This window comes from Paralichthys olivaceus, chromosome 11 (assembly GCF_024713975.1).
Source record: "Paralichthys olivaceus isolate ysfri-2021 chromosome 11, ASM2471397v2, whole genome shotgun sequence".
NCBI classification, from domain to species: domain Eukaryota; kingdom Metazoa; phylum Chordata; class Actinopteri; order Pleuronectiformes; family Paralichthyidae; genus Paralichthys; species Paralichthys olivaceus.
The window spans coordinates 9,078,668-9,089,881 of NC_091103.1; the positions used below are offsets into that span (position 1 = coordinate 9,078,668).

Here is an 11,214-nt window from a genome sequence, read left to right on the forward strand (position 1 = left end):
AAAACAACATGACGTGTGTCAGGCAGATCGAATGTGTCGATAAACTAAAGAATGTGAGGATATAACTGAGTTGTAATAACTCTTATATCTGCACTGTTGATTCGTTTCACAGGCTCAGTCTCTTCTGATGCACCTAGTTAAATGTTTAATATTTAAATAGTTGTTCATATTGTTTTTAACACGTGAGAAATGATGTTGACCTACTTTCTCTTTCAGATATCGCTTCGATTATTGTTTTATGTTTTTGCATTTATTTTATAGTTTAGAGTACACGAGAGAATAAATAGTTCGGTGTGGTATTTCTTATTTGTTTTTCGTGTTCAACTTTAAAATGTTCTTTTTTCTGTGAAGAAAGAAATTAAGTTTCAGTTTTTCTAAACTCTGAAACGTCGGTGTCCTGAGAGGAGAAACGACCATCTTCATCATCTTCATCACATGTAATGGAGATAAATGTCACCGTGGAAGGCTCCGTGTTCTCGGTGTGTCGGGACAGTGGAGGAGGAACGGTGGAGGCTCGGCTGCTCCTCAGAGCCCTGATGATCAGAGAGGAGGGACATGAGAACAACTGCTGCTGTGGGAGGTGAGAGAGGGAGAGAAGCCACTGCAGCCGCACATTGTAATTATTAGGCCTATTCTTTGTAAGCCTAAATATTGAAAGTAAACTTGTTTGTCTGATCTGCTATTGTAAATCATCCCACCCCATTGTTTGACGCGTAATTTTAGGCCTTGACTGCTTTCAGCAAGCTCTATTACCTTCCACTCAATTCAATTTCATTTTATTTATATAGCGCCAAATCACAACATGCATTATTTCAGTGTATAACACAGTAAGGTGGAGACTTAAGATTATAGAGAAACCTAACAGTTCCCAAAACGAGCAAAGACTTAAATCTCTTATTAAAACAAAGAACCAGAATCAGTGTGCCTCCACCGTTGGGGTGAGAGGAGAGAATGGGGGATAGAAGAGAGAGAGAGGGGGGGGAGAGAGAAACCAAGAACAGTCTTAACTCTGGATTACTGGTTGTTACGACAATAATAAAAATGAGATATAGATTTAATGATGTTATTGATTCCAGCACCAGTTAATAATAATATAAATTATAATAATAATGAGGATATTTAAAAAGAAATTATGAGTTTTCATATATTTTAAGGAAGTCAACATTGTATGAAAGGAAAGATTTTTGGCCTGGTGAAATAATAACAGTAATAATAATAATAATTAATCTATATCTTGGGCTCCTGTGGCACCAGTGAACCCAGTAACCCGAGGTGGAGACCAGACCCACCAGGAAGCGATGCTGCAGGCGTCTGCTCCTTTTTTTTTTGCGGGGGGCTGCTGCAGAGGAGGGAGGGTCTCCGGGTGTTTGACAGTGGATCATTTCAGGAGACACGCTTCTATATAAGTCCACACAGCAGCGGCTACCGAGCGGCCCCTCTAATCCGCCCGCTCCGGGGCTGGAGACGCCAGAGCAGATCAAGCAATTAAAAGAGTTATGCCACAGCCCGCGGAGCGTAACACGGGCCCAGAACCGACACCGGCCAGAGGATACTCTCCATTAGAGCCGTTTGGTGGCATCGGGATGCAATCTGACACGACGCAGATTACAGGCAAGACACAGGAGCTTATGGGTCAGCAGGGTGCAAATGCACGTCCACTTTTGGACAGTGGGAGGTTTATTGGAGGAGGGTATTTCATTGGAAGTTGTCATGCAGAGACATAAGCACTTTCGGAAGGGTAGATTATGACCTCAACACGCTCATTAAGGGATTTTGATCACCCTTTGTTGCAAGCAAACCTGAACACTGTGGCATTAGTGCTGAAAGGCCTGATCGCAACATGAGATGGTCAGGATGAAGGGGCTTCAAAATGTGGGATGGTGCAAGAGACATCTTCTTGAATTAAAAAAAAAGTGGTGTAAAGACTGATTCTGATTAAAGACGAGAATAAACCTCGACCTAATTGCATGTTGTAAAGTGAACAGAGTGGGTGACAAACCCATGTGAAGACTTGAAAGCATCCCAAATAGAAAGGTCAAAAATGGGAGCCGATCATGTGGCTCAGTTTATATTTAACATCTTAATTGATTGAATGAAAGGATGTGTGTGGCGCCACCTGTAGATTACTTCATAACCGCTGCACAAGTGTATTAGTTACACACAGGCCATTTATAGGTGCAGATAAGGCCGTGTGTGCATGCATTACAGCATGTAGCATCAACATACAATAGCTCACTTAGTTAACTCACACACACACACAACACACAGGGAGACCTGCAAATAGCATTCATGGTGTGGAGCCAAGAGTCTGGCATTTGTATCTGCAGCCACATGAAACACAAGGCAACAATCACTGATATCGCTTTATAGTAATGAAAACGTTCATTGTAAAACATTTTGTCGTACAGACTCAGAATTAAAAATAAAAAATAAAAAAAGACATTTTTTTTTATAAAGCGCAAGGTCAAGTGATCTAACAATAAGAAAGAATGGTGCCATATTGCAGTAAAAAGTGGTGCTGGTGGAATCTATAGCTGTCATTGTTCTTTTTGAGGCAAAATACCTGAAGAGTTTAAAATTCTGGCAGCACCATTCAAAGACTATTTGCATAACATAAAAACTGGCTGATACTTTAAATCTTGTTTTTTTTTTTCAACATGTCTTTTGTATTCCAAATATGACTATGAGTCATGTTTGATTATTTTTTTCTATCCTTGCTCTGACGGTAACACAGTTCTTCACCTCTAAATATTTAGCATCAGGTGTGAGGAAAACCTCACATGAAAGTAGTTTACAAATTTAAAAACGTCATAAAAAGTAAACAAAAATTACCATAAGGCATAAGTTATTAAATCTTTCCCACTGGTAGGATCATGTACAAAACAACCTGAGTACACATGTGAGTTTATCAACTGAATTCATGCTCTTCTTAAGGAAGCTGTGCACAAATCTGTGAAGAACGGAAGTCTTTACAGGAATCCTCAGTACTTATCAGTACCGTCGCCATCTATCATCCTGGTGGCTGCGGTTGCTGCCCCTGTCCTCATAATGTCTGTTTCCGCCTCTGCCTTCATGGTGACGGTTGCTGCTCCTGTCGCCCTGCTGGTGATGGTTGTCCCTAATGTGGGTGTATGGCTGGTAACGCCCAGAACCTGATTCGTCCCCGTAGCGCTGGTTTCTGCCACCACTGCTGGCGTTGGTCGGATGATGCCGATAGGGGCTGTTGTCCTGTTGTCTCGAGTTTCCACCTGAGGACGGCTGCCTCTGCAGAGGCTTGGAGAAGCCGGAGTTCAACTGCTCGAGCTGCCACATCATGTTATTCATCTAAGGATAAACAGAAAAGACAGTTAACATGACCCATGTTTCCTCCTGCTCAATGAAGCCAAAGAGCATGTTTATATTGCGTCATTATACAAGTCTAAAAAGCTTACCATGGCATGTTTCTGCAGATTATCAGGAGGTGAAAAGAGTCTCTGCGTCTGGGGCGGAGGAGTATATGGTGGAGAATTGAAGAGGTTCGGCGTCCTGTGGGAGTAAAAAGCAAATATTTTGCGATACCAATCCAAACAAGTCTACACAGTGTCAGGTGCACATAATATAGACTTACAACCACACACAAAATCCATGTTTGACTTCTCAATGGCTGTGATTATTGAATAATGTTATTTCATGCTTTGACCTTATGTCAAGTCACATTCATTTACATCATCAGCTAGCTTTGCAATGAGCCATGGGAAAGGGGCAAAAAATTATACATACTCTAAAAACTTCTCAAAAAAACCCACCAAAAAAAACCCAACAACAAACAAGAAGAAACTGATTTTAATGCACAACGGAAGTAGAGTTGAATAAATATTGAAGTTATTAATATCTACCAAAAATATTTTAACATATTTAAACGGAAACCCTGGCAAACACAGATACAGTGATAAACATGATCTTTTGATCTTTTTTGATTGTGTTATCACGCCACACAATAATCATCACAAAGAGAAACTTCTTATATGTATTCACGCATGCGGAAATAAATATTTCCCAACATTTCAAGCACATTATAAAGGTCTATCAAGCATACTGTAAAAAAGATCTGTGTGCAAACTCAGACCTCCAGCTAAAAGCAAGCAATAGCTCATCCAAGAACATAAATGAACAGCACATAATTCATCCATCCAGCCACATCAGCCAGATATTATTACAAAAGCCAAGTAATGTTACATCCTTTCTTTTAAGTGTTTAGTGCCAAGAGCTGTGATGGAATCTGATAAACCAGTCCAGCAGCACTGATACAAGCCAAGTTTGACAGATCAGATTCCAAGGAACTAGATTTGCAACTAAAGATTGAAATCAGAGGGTTGTTTATGAGTGGACAATGTCTAGCTTTCATGGGGAGCGGGTGGGTTGGGTTGCTCATGGGTAAAGACAAAACAAATGGCTCTGTCCCCAAACCAGGAGTGGACATTAGTGACAAAGACAGAGTTAATTGGTCAAAACAAATTAGTGAGAAAATGGGAAGCAGGATAATACAGACCTTTTTTTAAATGATCAAACATCATTGGAGACGGCAAAGGATATCAAGGCCATCTTATTTCTACTGAATGTTCTTTTGGTGCTTTATCTGCTCATCTTTTTTTGATTAGCTAGGAGTTAGTCAAAAACAAAACTAAATTCCCATTCCTGATATGAGAAACCATCTAATTTTCAAGGAATTAGACTGAACCAATTTTTTCATTCCATTTAAAGTAAAACAAACAGTACAAAAATTTCAGGCAAAACATGCTGTATATACATTACACTCCCCAATTCATCTCAAGTGCCAATATGCTCAGGTTTTCCAGTAAGTGTCTTAAACAGGCGCTGCTATTTGGCATGAAGTGTGGAAAGGACTGCATACTGAATCTTCTGTGCGTCGTGTAAATGCAAACCAATCCAATTTCATTCCACATCTTATGTCAGAGCCCCAATTTCAGCACATACAACACTGCCAAGAGCATGAAAACTAGCATGTCTAAGTAATATTCAATAAGTAGGAAGCACCTAACAAGCACACAGTGGAGTCGGGCTTCAAAATTATTAACTGCTGACAAATAAGAATGGAAAAAGGGGGGGGGGGGGGAATACTGCTAGACATCTTTTACCTCCATTATGAAACTGTGGCAAGACCGTACTGTAGCCAGGACATTAATGGGAAACACTGAGGTAAATGAGGGTTTGTCAATCATTAGCAGTGCAAGCACCAGCAGCCTTCTGTAACGTGCACATGCAGGTGCAGAATGTGGTCACGCATTGCTCCAGTCGAGTTTCTATGTGCCATTTTATTCTGACACAGCCTACATGCAAAACTTGTTTTCATTTCCTCGTTTGACATATGGTCAAACCGCACTGGTTTTATGAGATGAGGACTGCCGTTTGCCAGGGCTGCAGCCTCACCTACTGGCAGGCAGCTGTGTAAAACCTCACACACAACAGTCTCAGGTTTAGACAAATCGTTTAGCTCACTGGTTTACCCTCATCCAACAATTTTGACTCCATGTTGAGAGGGTTAAGTCCACGGGTTCTACCTGTGATTGGTAAATCTAAACTTCAAGCTGCGACTGAGAGATTGCATTAGGAGAAGAGCTCAAAAATGAAAATGCAGGAGGGTCACAAAATTCAGTCAGGCAGAAAAGAGCCAGTAGCTGCTGTAATGGTGAAACAAAAACAGTTTGAGACATTCTTACCTCTGTCTGTGGGGGTTTGGAGTATTTGCAGAACCTGAATTTTGCGTGGCCCCTGCACTGCTGCTATGACTGCTTCCTATGATGGAAGAAGATACAGTTTAACAGTGTAAAAGAAAATCATCAATTTAAAAAGACTTTTACTAAGTCATATATGTTATTTATTTAAAAAATAATAATTTCAGATTGCCAATGTTCTCTTAAAATGAACAATAATTGTTTTTTTCTTGTATAAACATAATTGATATTAAACATGGCTCTAGCCTGGTTCATTTCAAACCACTTGTCAATAATGTTGCTGTGGATTAAAAGGCCTCTGATCTGGTACATTAATCACGTGTTGCTTCACAATAAGCCTCCACAATATGAGCAAAATCTGCAAATTGCAACAATATTGTTCAATATTATGATGACAATGTGGCGTACAATCAAATATTTAAGAGTGCAAATATAGTTCCTATGTCTACCTCAGTCTCCACCAAAGTTGCACCAAATTAATATCCTTGAGGTTGTTAAATGAGCACTTCTTAATTATGTACTCCTGGAAACAGTCTGCTCACCGTAACAGGTTTAATTGAAGATATTAAGGACCATAATAAATCAAATCTAATAACAGTTTTTACATAATGCTAATATCTGTATTGTTGAAAACATGGAAAAATTGCAAACTGTGCATGCCCCCAAAACGCAAAATTTTAAGTTTGACTACAGTAAAGTTAAATGAATGTTAGCACAATTAACACCTACCTAAAAATGTTTATGATAGTAATAATTAATTTCTGATTTAATTTTAAACTTTGCAGAAACCCTGTGTAACCATTAATGCTTAAAATACAGAATGAAGTTTGCATTTAAATAATTAATGAAGTAAATGACATCTAGAGGTTAATACTATCAAATGATTACTCCCAGATCCATCACAGTAAAGGCACGTCAAAGACATGTGTAAATATGTGCGACTGGCAGTGTAACTCCACTAAATTAACATGTTCCACGAGTGTCGTAAACGTTGTGTGTACATACCACAGTGTCGCCGATTAAAAACAAAGTCATCTCACCTGATCTGAACTGCACATGAAGAGTTCTGCCAAACAGCGAGGTCCCGTTGAGGAGCTCCATGGCATACGGCACAGACACCTCGTGTTTGTACAAGGCGAAACCAAATGTTTTCTGTTTCCCATCCAGATCTTTCGGGATCTTAGTTCTGATGAGAGGTCCTGCCTGTAAAAAAAAAAAAAAAACATGAATAAAGGTTTGAACACAAAACAACAACCAAGCGCAAGCTTCTGACAGCTAGCTAGCTTGTAAGGCTAGCTAACTAGCTTTAAGCAAACATTAACTTCTCTTCGATATATCTACAATGTGTGCACAACAAGAAATATGTGTACAGAAGCAACACAACTAAACGATTCGGGCCATTTCGACTGTGACACGGTTTGGGATTGTTAGCATCGTGGATGTTATGCTACATCTGCGCTAAAGCTAAAGGCTAGCGACAACAGCACCTGTAAAAAGAGCTCGAACAAAAGCTCCTCCGTCACTCTCTGGTCCAGGTTTCTGATGAACAGCGTCCTGTCCGCTTCGTCCTCTATTCCCATGGTGTTTCTGTGGATGGTGACTCTCCCCTCCGGTGGTTTCACGTTGTAAACAGTGCCCTGCTGTTGAGAGATGGAAGGCCTTAGTTTGCCGAAAAGGGAAATGCATTAAGACGTGAGCTTCTGTCGTAATGCACAGCAGCTACTTTACGACACTTTAAATCCAGAGTGGCGGTAAATCCAAGCTCTGCATTAATTTGTCAAACAGCTCGTGTGCTCCACAGAGTTCAAATATGACCATGTTTAATTAGAAATATTTAGTCTTCGGCTACATGGTGGGTTTCTAATGTGGTGAGTAATATTTGTATCTTAGTAAACAAGACAACACAACACAGAAGAGCTGATGAAGCTTTTAGAAGGTTTTTGAAAGTGACTTTTATTTTAAATGTACCTGTTCAGCTCCCAAGTTCATTTTATGCTGAATATATATATAAATAAATATAGCTTCTTACGGATATCAAAAAACTCATATAAAATACCGAACAAGGGTAAATAGTGTGACTGTGAGCCAGCTTACAAAATACAGGGACCCTAAAACAATAGCAACGTAGTTTAGGTGTCATTTTGTTATTTACACCTCCATAAAATGCCCTCGTTGTAAAGAAAGCATTACTTTTTAATGGTGTACAAGAGGTGCTCAAAGAAAGTTATGAATGTTGCCTTATATTTGCAGAATTTTCCCTGAAGTACACATCCAATACAATACAATATGTAAAAATTCAACAGAAAACACAGAAAATGCCTTCAAACTGCTCCTGTGGAGTCATCCAAGTGTCTGTAAGCTCGACATTCAAATTCAACTCAAAACAACCACCACGTTAAGTCATAATGTCCACTGTTATCTCCAACCCAGAGCCACGTTCACACACACACACACACCGCACAAGCTTGCTTGATGCTTGATAATGTTCACTTCAATTGTATTGGATTTGGCTGCAACGCTGTTTACCCCTGAACCCCCCCCCCAAAATTCAAGCAAGCTGCTTCTAATTCCACACACTCATAGATACTAGTTTCCTAAATGTGCCTGATTTCTTTAAACAAGACCCATGAATTATTTCCTGTGAAAACAGTGAAAATGTTGAAAATAAAACTCCCTATTCTTTTCGTGGTAAACTGATCAGTGATTTTTGTTTAATCCTGCTAACTAACACACAAACAAACCAACTCACATATAGCTCTGTCTCCTTTCCCTTTTCAATTAAGTCTTCCTGTGTGACTTTTGAGAGCCTTACCTTTTCTAGTTGAAGTTAAAGCTTTGGAAAAAGGGTTTGAACTGTTACTCTTGTAAACCTACAGTTCTTGGACTTGGCAAAATAACCTTTCTTCATTTAAAAAAACAGGTTTTTCTGAAAAAGATATAACCAGTCTAGGACACACAAGGTTTTTATTTCAGTAACATCTGACTCATCACAGTTTTAAAGGACTAATGACATCAAAGGTCAAGAAAGGAGTATTTTCTCCTTTGATCACACAGCATTTATATAGAAATTGTACCTTAAAATGAGCTTTAAAGACTTCAGTGATTTTGTGCCTCCAGTTAGGTTGTCCCTGACCCACTGTTCTACCTTTTTGGTTTTGTTTTCTTTGACACTTTTTAAGACTCTTGTAGTGTTGTAGTCTTATTTTCAGCTGCTTAACAATCTTTTCATCTTTTGATTTTTATAATGTCACACTCATCTACCAATTGATATGTGTGGACTGCAAACTTGCTGACCATTAAACACGCGGAGTCATGGCTCAGAGAGAAAGGATAAGCTACTTGATGGCTTTGTGTTCTTAGCTGCTGCACAAGCAAAGCATATTTCTTCCACTCTTGCCATCCCAATTGCCTGGCCACCAACCTCCCTAATTTTCTTGATGATTTCAGATTTTGTGACCACACACATTCACTTGACTGGCCTTCATGCATCCTGGTACGGTACTTGGTACTGGAGGAAGTAGCAGCTTGGGGGAATGTGCTGGCTTCAGGGGCAGGGGACTCCAACATGCCTGCATGGTACCTGTACACTGCAACACCACAGAGGGTTGCCTTGATGCCACCAGATGATCCAGGGGTTTGTACAGAAACAGGGCCCAAGCCTTTGGTGTCAAAGTCCACATCAAACCGAGGCAAGTCCAAAGTCGACCATCTGTACAGCTCATTTCACCTCTGATGGACCATTGGCATGTGCATTTACCAGTGAGTTTTACCAAGCTACAGTAGTAGGAATAAGTCTGTTTGCTTTGGTTGACCTGGCTGTCTCACATAGAAAACAACCAACTCACCAACTCCTTCTTGGTAGAAGGGTGAGAGATGCAAAACTGCATAGAGATACATAAAACCTCAAAATTAGATGCCTAAAACAACTAATATAGCTTCTTACAGATATCAAACTTTAAATAAAACACCGAAAAGTGTGACTGTATTTTGCAAGTTGGCTCACAGAGACCCTAAAACAGTAACAACATAGTTCATGTGTCATTTTTGTTATTTTTTACTTCCTTATGTTGTACTCATGTTGTACAAGTAGTGCTCAAAGACAGTTTAATGTTGCCTTACATTTGCACACATTTTCATTTTCATATCTTCTCACGACTGTATAATTTTCATGCTTCAAGTTTTTGTAATGATATTTTTTCATTTCTTTGCTTTTCATAGCCCGTACATTGCACTGAGTTTCTTCCATTTTAAAAGCAGTTAATGTTTTCTTTCCTTACCACCATGGCTCTCTCTGATTGGGTCAGTGGCTTAAGAACCTGGAACAAAGAGCCTCTGATTCTGGCGACATCATTGATTGTGGAGGTCAAGTGAGCGGTACGAGAGGCTTGACTTCCACCCTAATCAGCTGGGTCTCGGTGTCTGTCCTCCACATTAATTACATCAATTTAATCTATAATGATTTTCTCCTTCATGCCTGGGAAGCATCCTCACATATTCCGACCTGGTAAAGCCCAAGTAAGAGAGAAACAGACATGGCACAACTGCCATTACTTAAAGGCTGTTCTTTTACTTTTCTTGCATGTGATAGCTATAATAGAGGAGTCTAATCCTTAAAGTCTCTAAGACATATTTATTCAATGTCATTCAATGTTCTTGAATAACTTATAGTATTGGTCCTGTAACAAAAGAAATGCAATTTACCTCTAAAACCTTGGCTTTGATCATGTCTTGCAGCCTGTTGTGCACAGTTGTTAAGACTTGATGCGGTGGATGTATTGGCACTTTCCCACAAAATGCTAATGATTTCAAAAGCCGCAGGGCTGCAATGGAAGCAGGAAAAAAGGCCAGAACCATAAAACTACACCAGTGCTGTACACTATTTGATGACTAATGCTCTTGAATCTATTTTGGGTTTCTACATTCTATTAGCCCATACATCTCCCTGATGTATTTCCTCCTCCTCCCATTTTATAACCATTGGAAGGATTTCAGGAGAGCACTCTGAAAGTGCTATTCTATAGGACGACTGGAAATGAGGTCAATGAGTAAGTGAAATGGAAGACAAAATAGGCAGATCTGCTGAATCCGTAAAAACCTCACAACTGCCTTTGCTGAACACAGTACAACGCATTTTGCTTAAAACCATTTCATGCAAAAATCAATTATATCTGTTCGCAATAACCAGTTAAATCATTCCTCTGGACTGTACTGCAATGTGTTACACTGAAGCACCTGAAAAGCAGCAGTAGATGGCAGCATTGATCCAGTGATGCTGGAGTTTTCACAGTTGCACTGGCAGAGTCTTCATCTCTAAGGGGGATTTGAGACAGTTGCTGTGCACTGAGGAAGAAAAAATATATTTTTTTATGTGGAGAAGGGAATTGGATTTGATCATCATAGGAATTTCATATTTCTCTTTTAGCCTGTAGCCTACTCTCAGCTTTTTTTTCTCATAACATTAAAGGAGTCTAAATGGCTTGTT

The 11,214-nt window shown here is 39.6% G+C and overlaps 1 protein-coding gene across 2 annotated transcripts; it reads right to left on the reverse strand.

Moving 5' to 3' along the window:
- Positions 1–2,350: 2,350 nt before the first annotated feature.
- On the reverse strand, positions 2,351–11,006 carry rbm7 (RNA binding motif protein 7). Of its 2 annotated transcripts, none has more exons than XM_069534479.1 (6): positions 10,965–11,006; positions 7,220–7,372; positions 6,773–6,935; positions 5,718–5,793; positions 3,432–3,525; positions 2,351–3,324 (listed from the first exon to the last, which is right to left on the reverse strand). In XM_069534479.1, exons 1-6 carry the CDS (start codon positions 10,989–10,991, stop codon positions 2,992–2,994), a joined length of 846 nt encoding a protein of 281 aa, XP_069390580.1. In that variant the 5' UTR covers positions 10,992–11,006; the 3' UTR covers positions 2,351–2,991. The 2 variants fall into 2 exon arrangements, with proteins under 2 accessions (XP_069390580.1, XP_019950736.1); XM_020095177.2 differs by lacking the exon at positions 10,965–11,006 and adding an exon at positions 8,545–8,668.
- Positions 11,007–11,214: the final 208 nt, after the last annotated feature.

Excerpts from the sequence above, each read along its gene's own strand:
- rbm7 (XM_069534479.1), bottom strand. The coding sequence starts at position 10,991 with ATGCTGCCATCTACTGCTGCTTTTCAG. Across the intron at positions 6,936-7,219 it reads TGTTCGAGCTCTTTTTACAG|GCAGGACCTCTCATCAGAAC; the intron begins GTGCTGTTGTCG and ends TTTTTTTTACAG. Across the intron at positions 3,526-5,717 it reads CCAAACCCCCACAGACAGAG|GACGCCGAACCTCTTCAATT; the intron begins GTAAGAATGTCT and ends TTACTCCCACAG.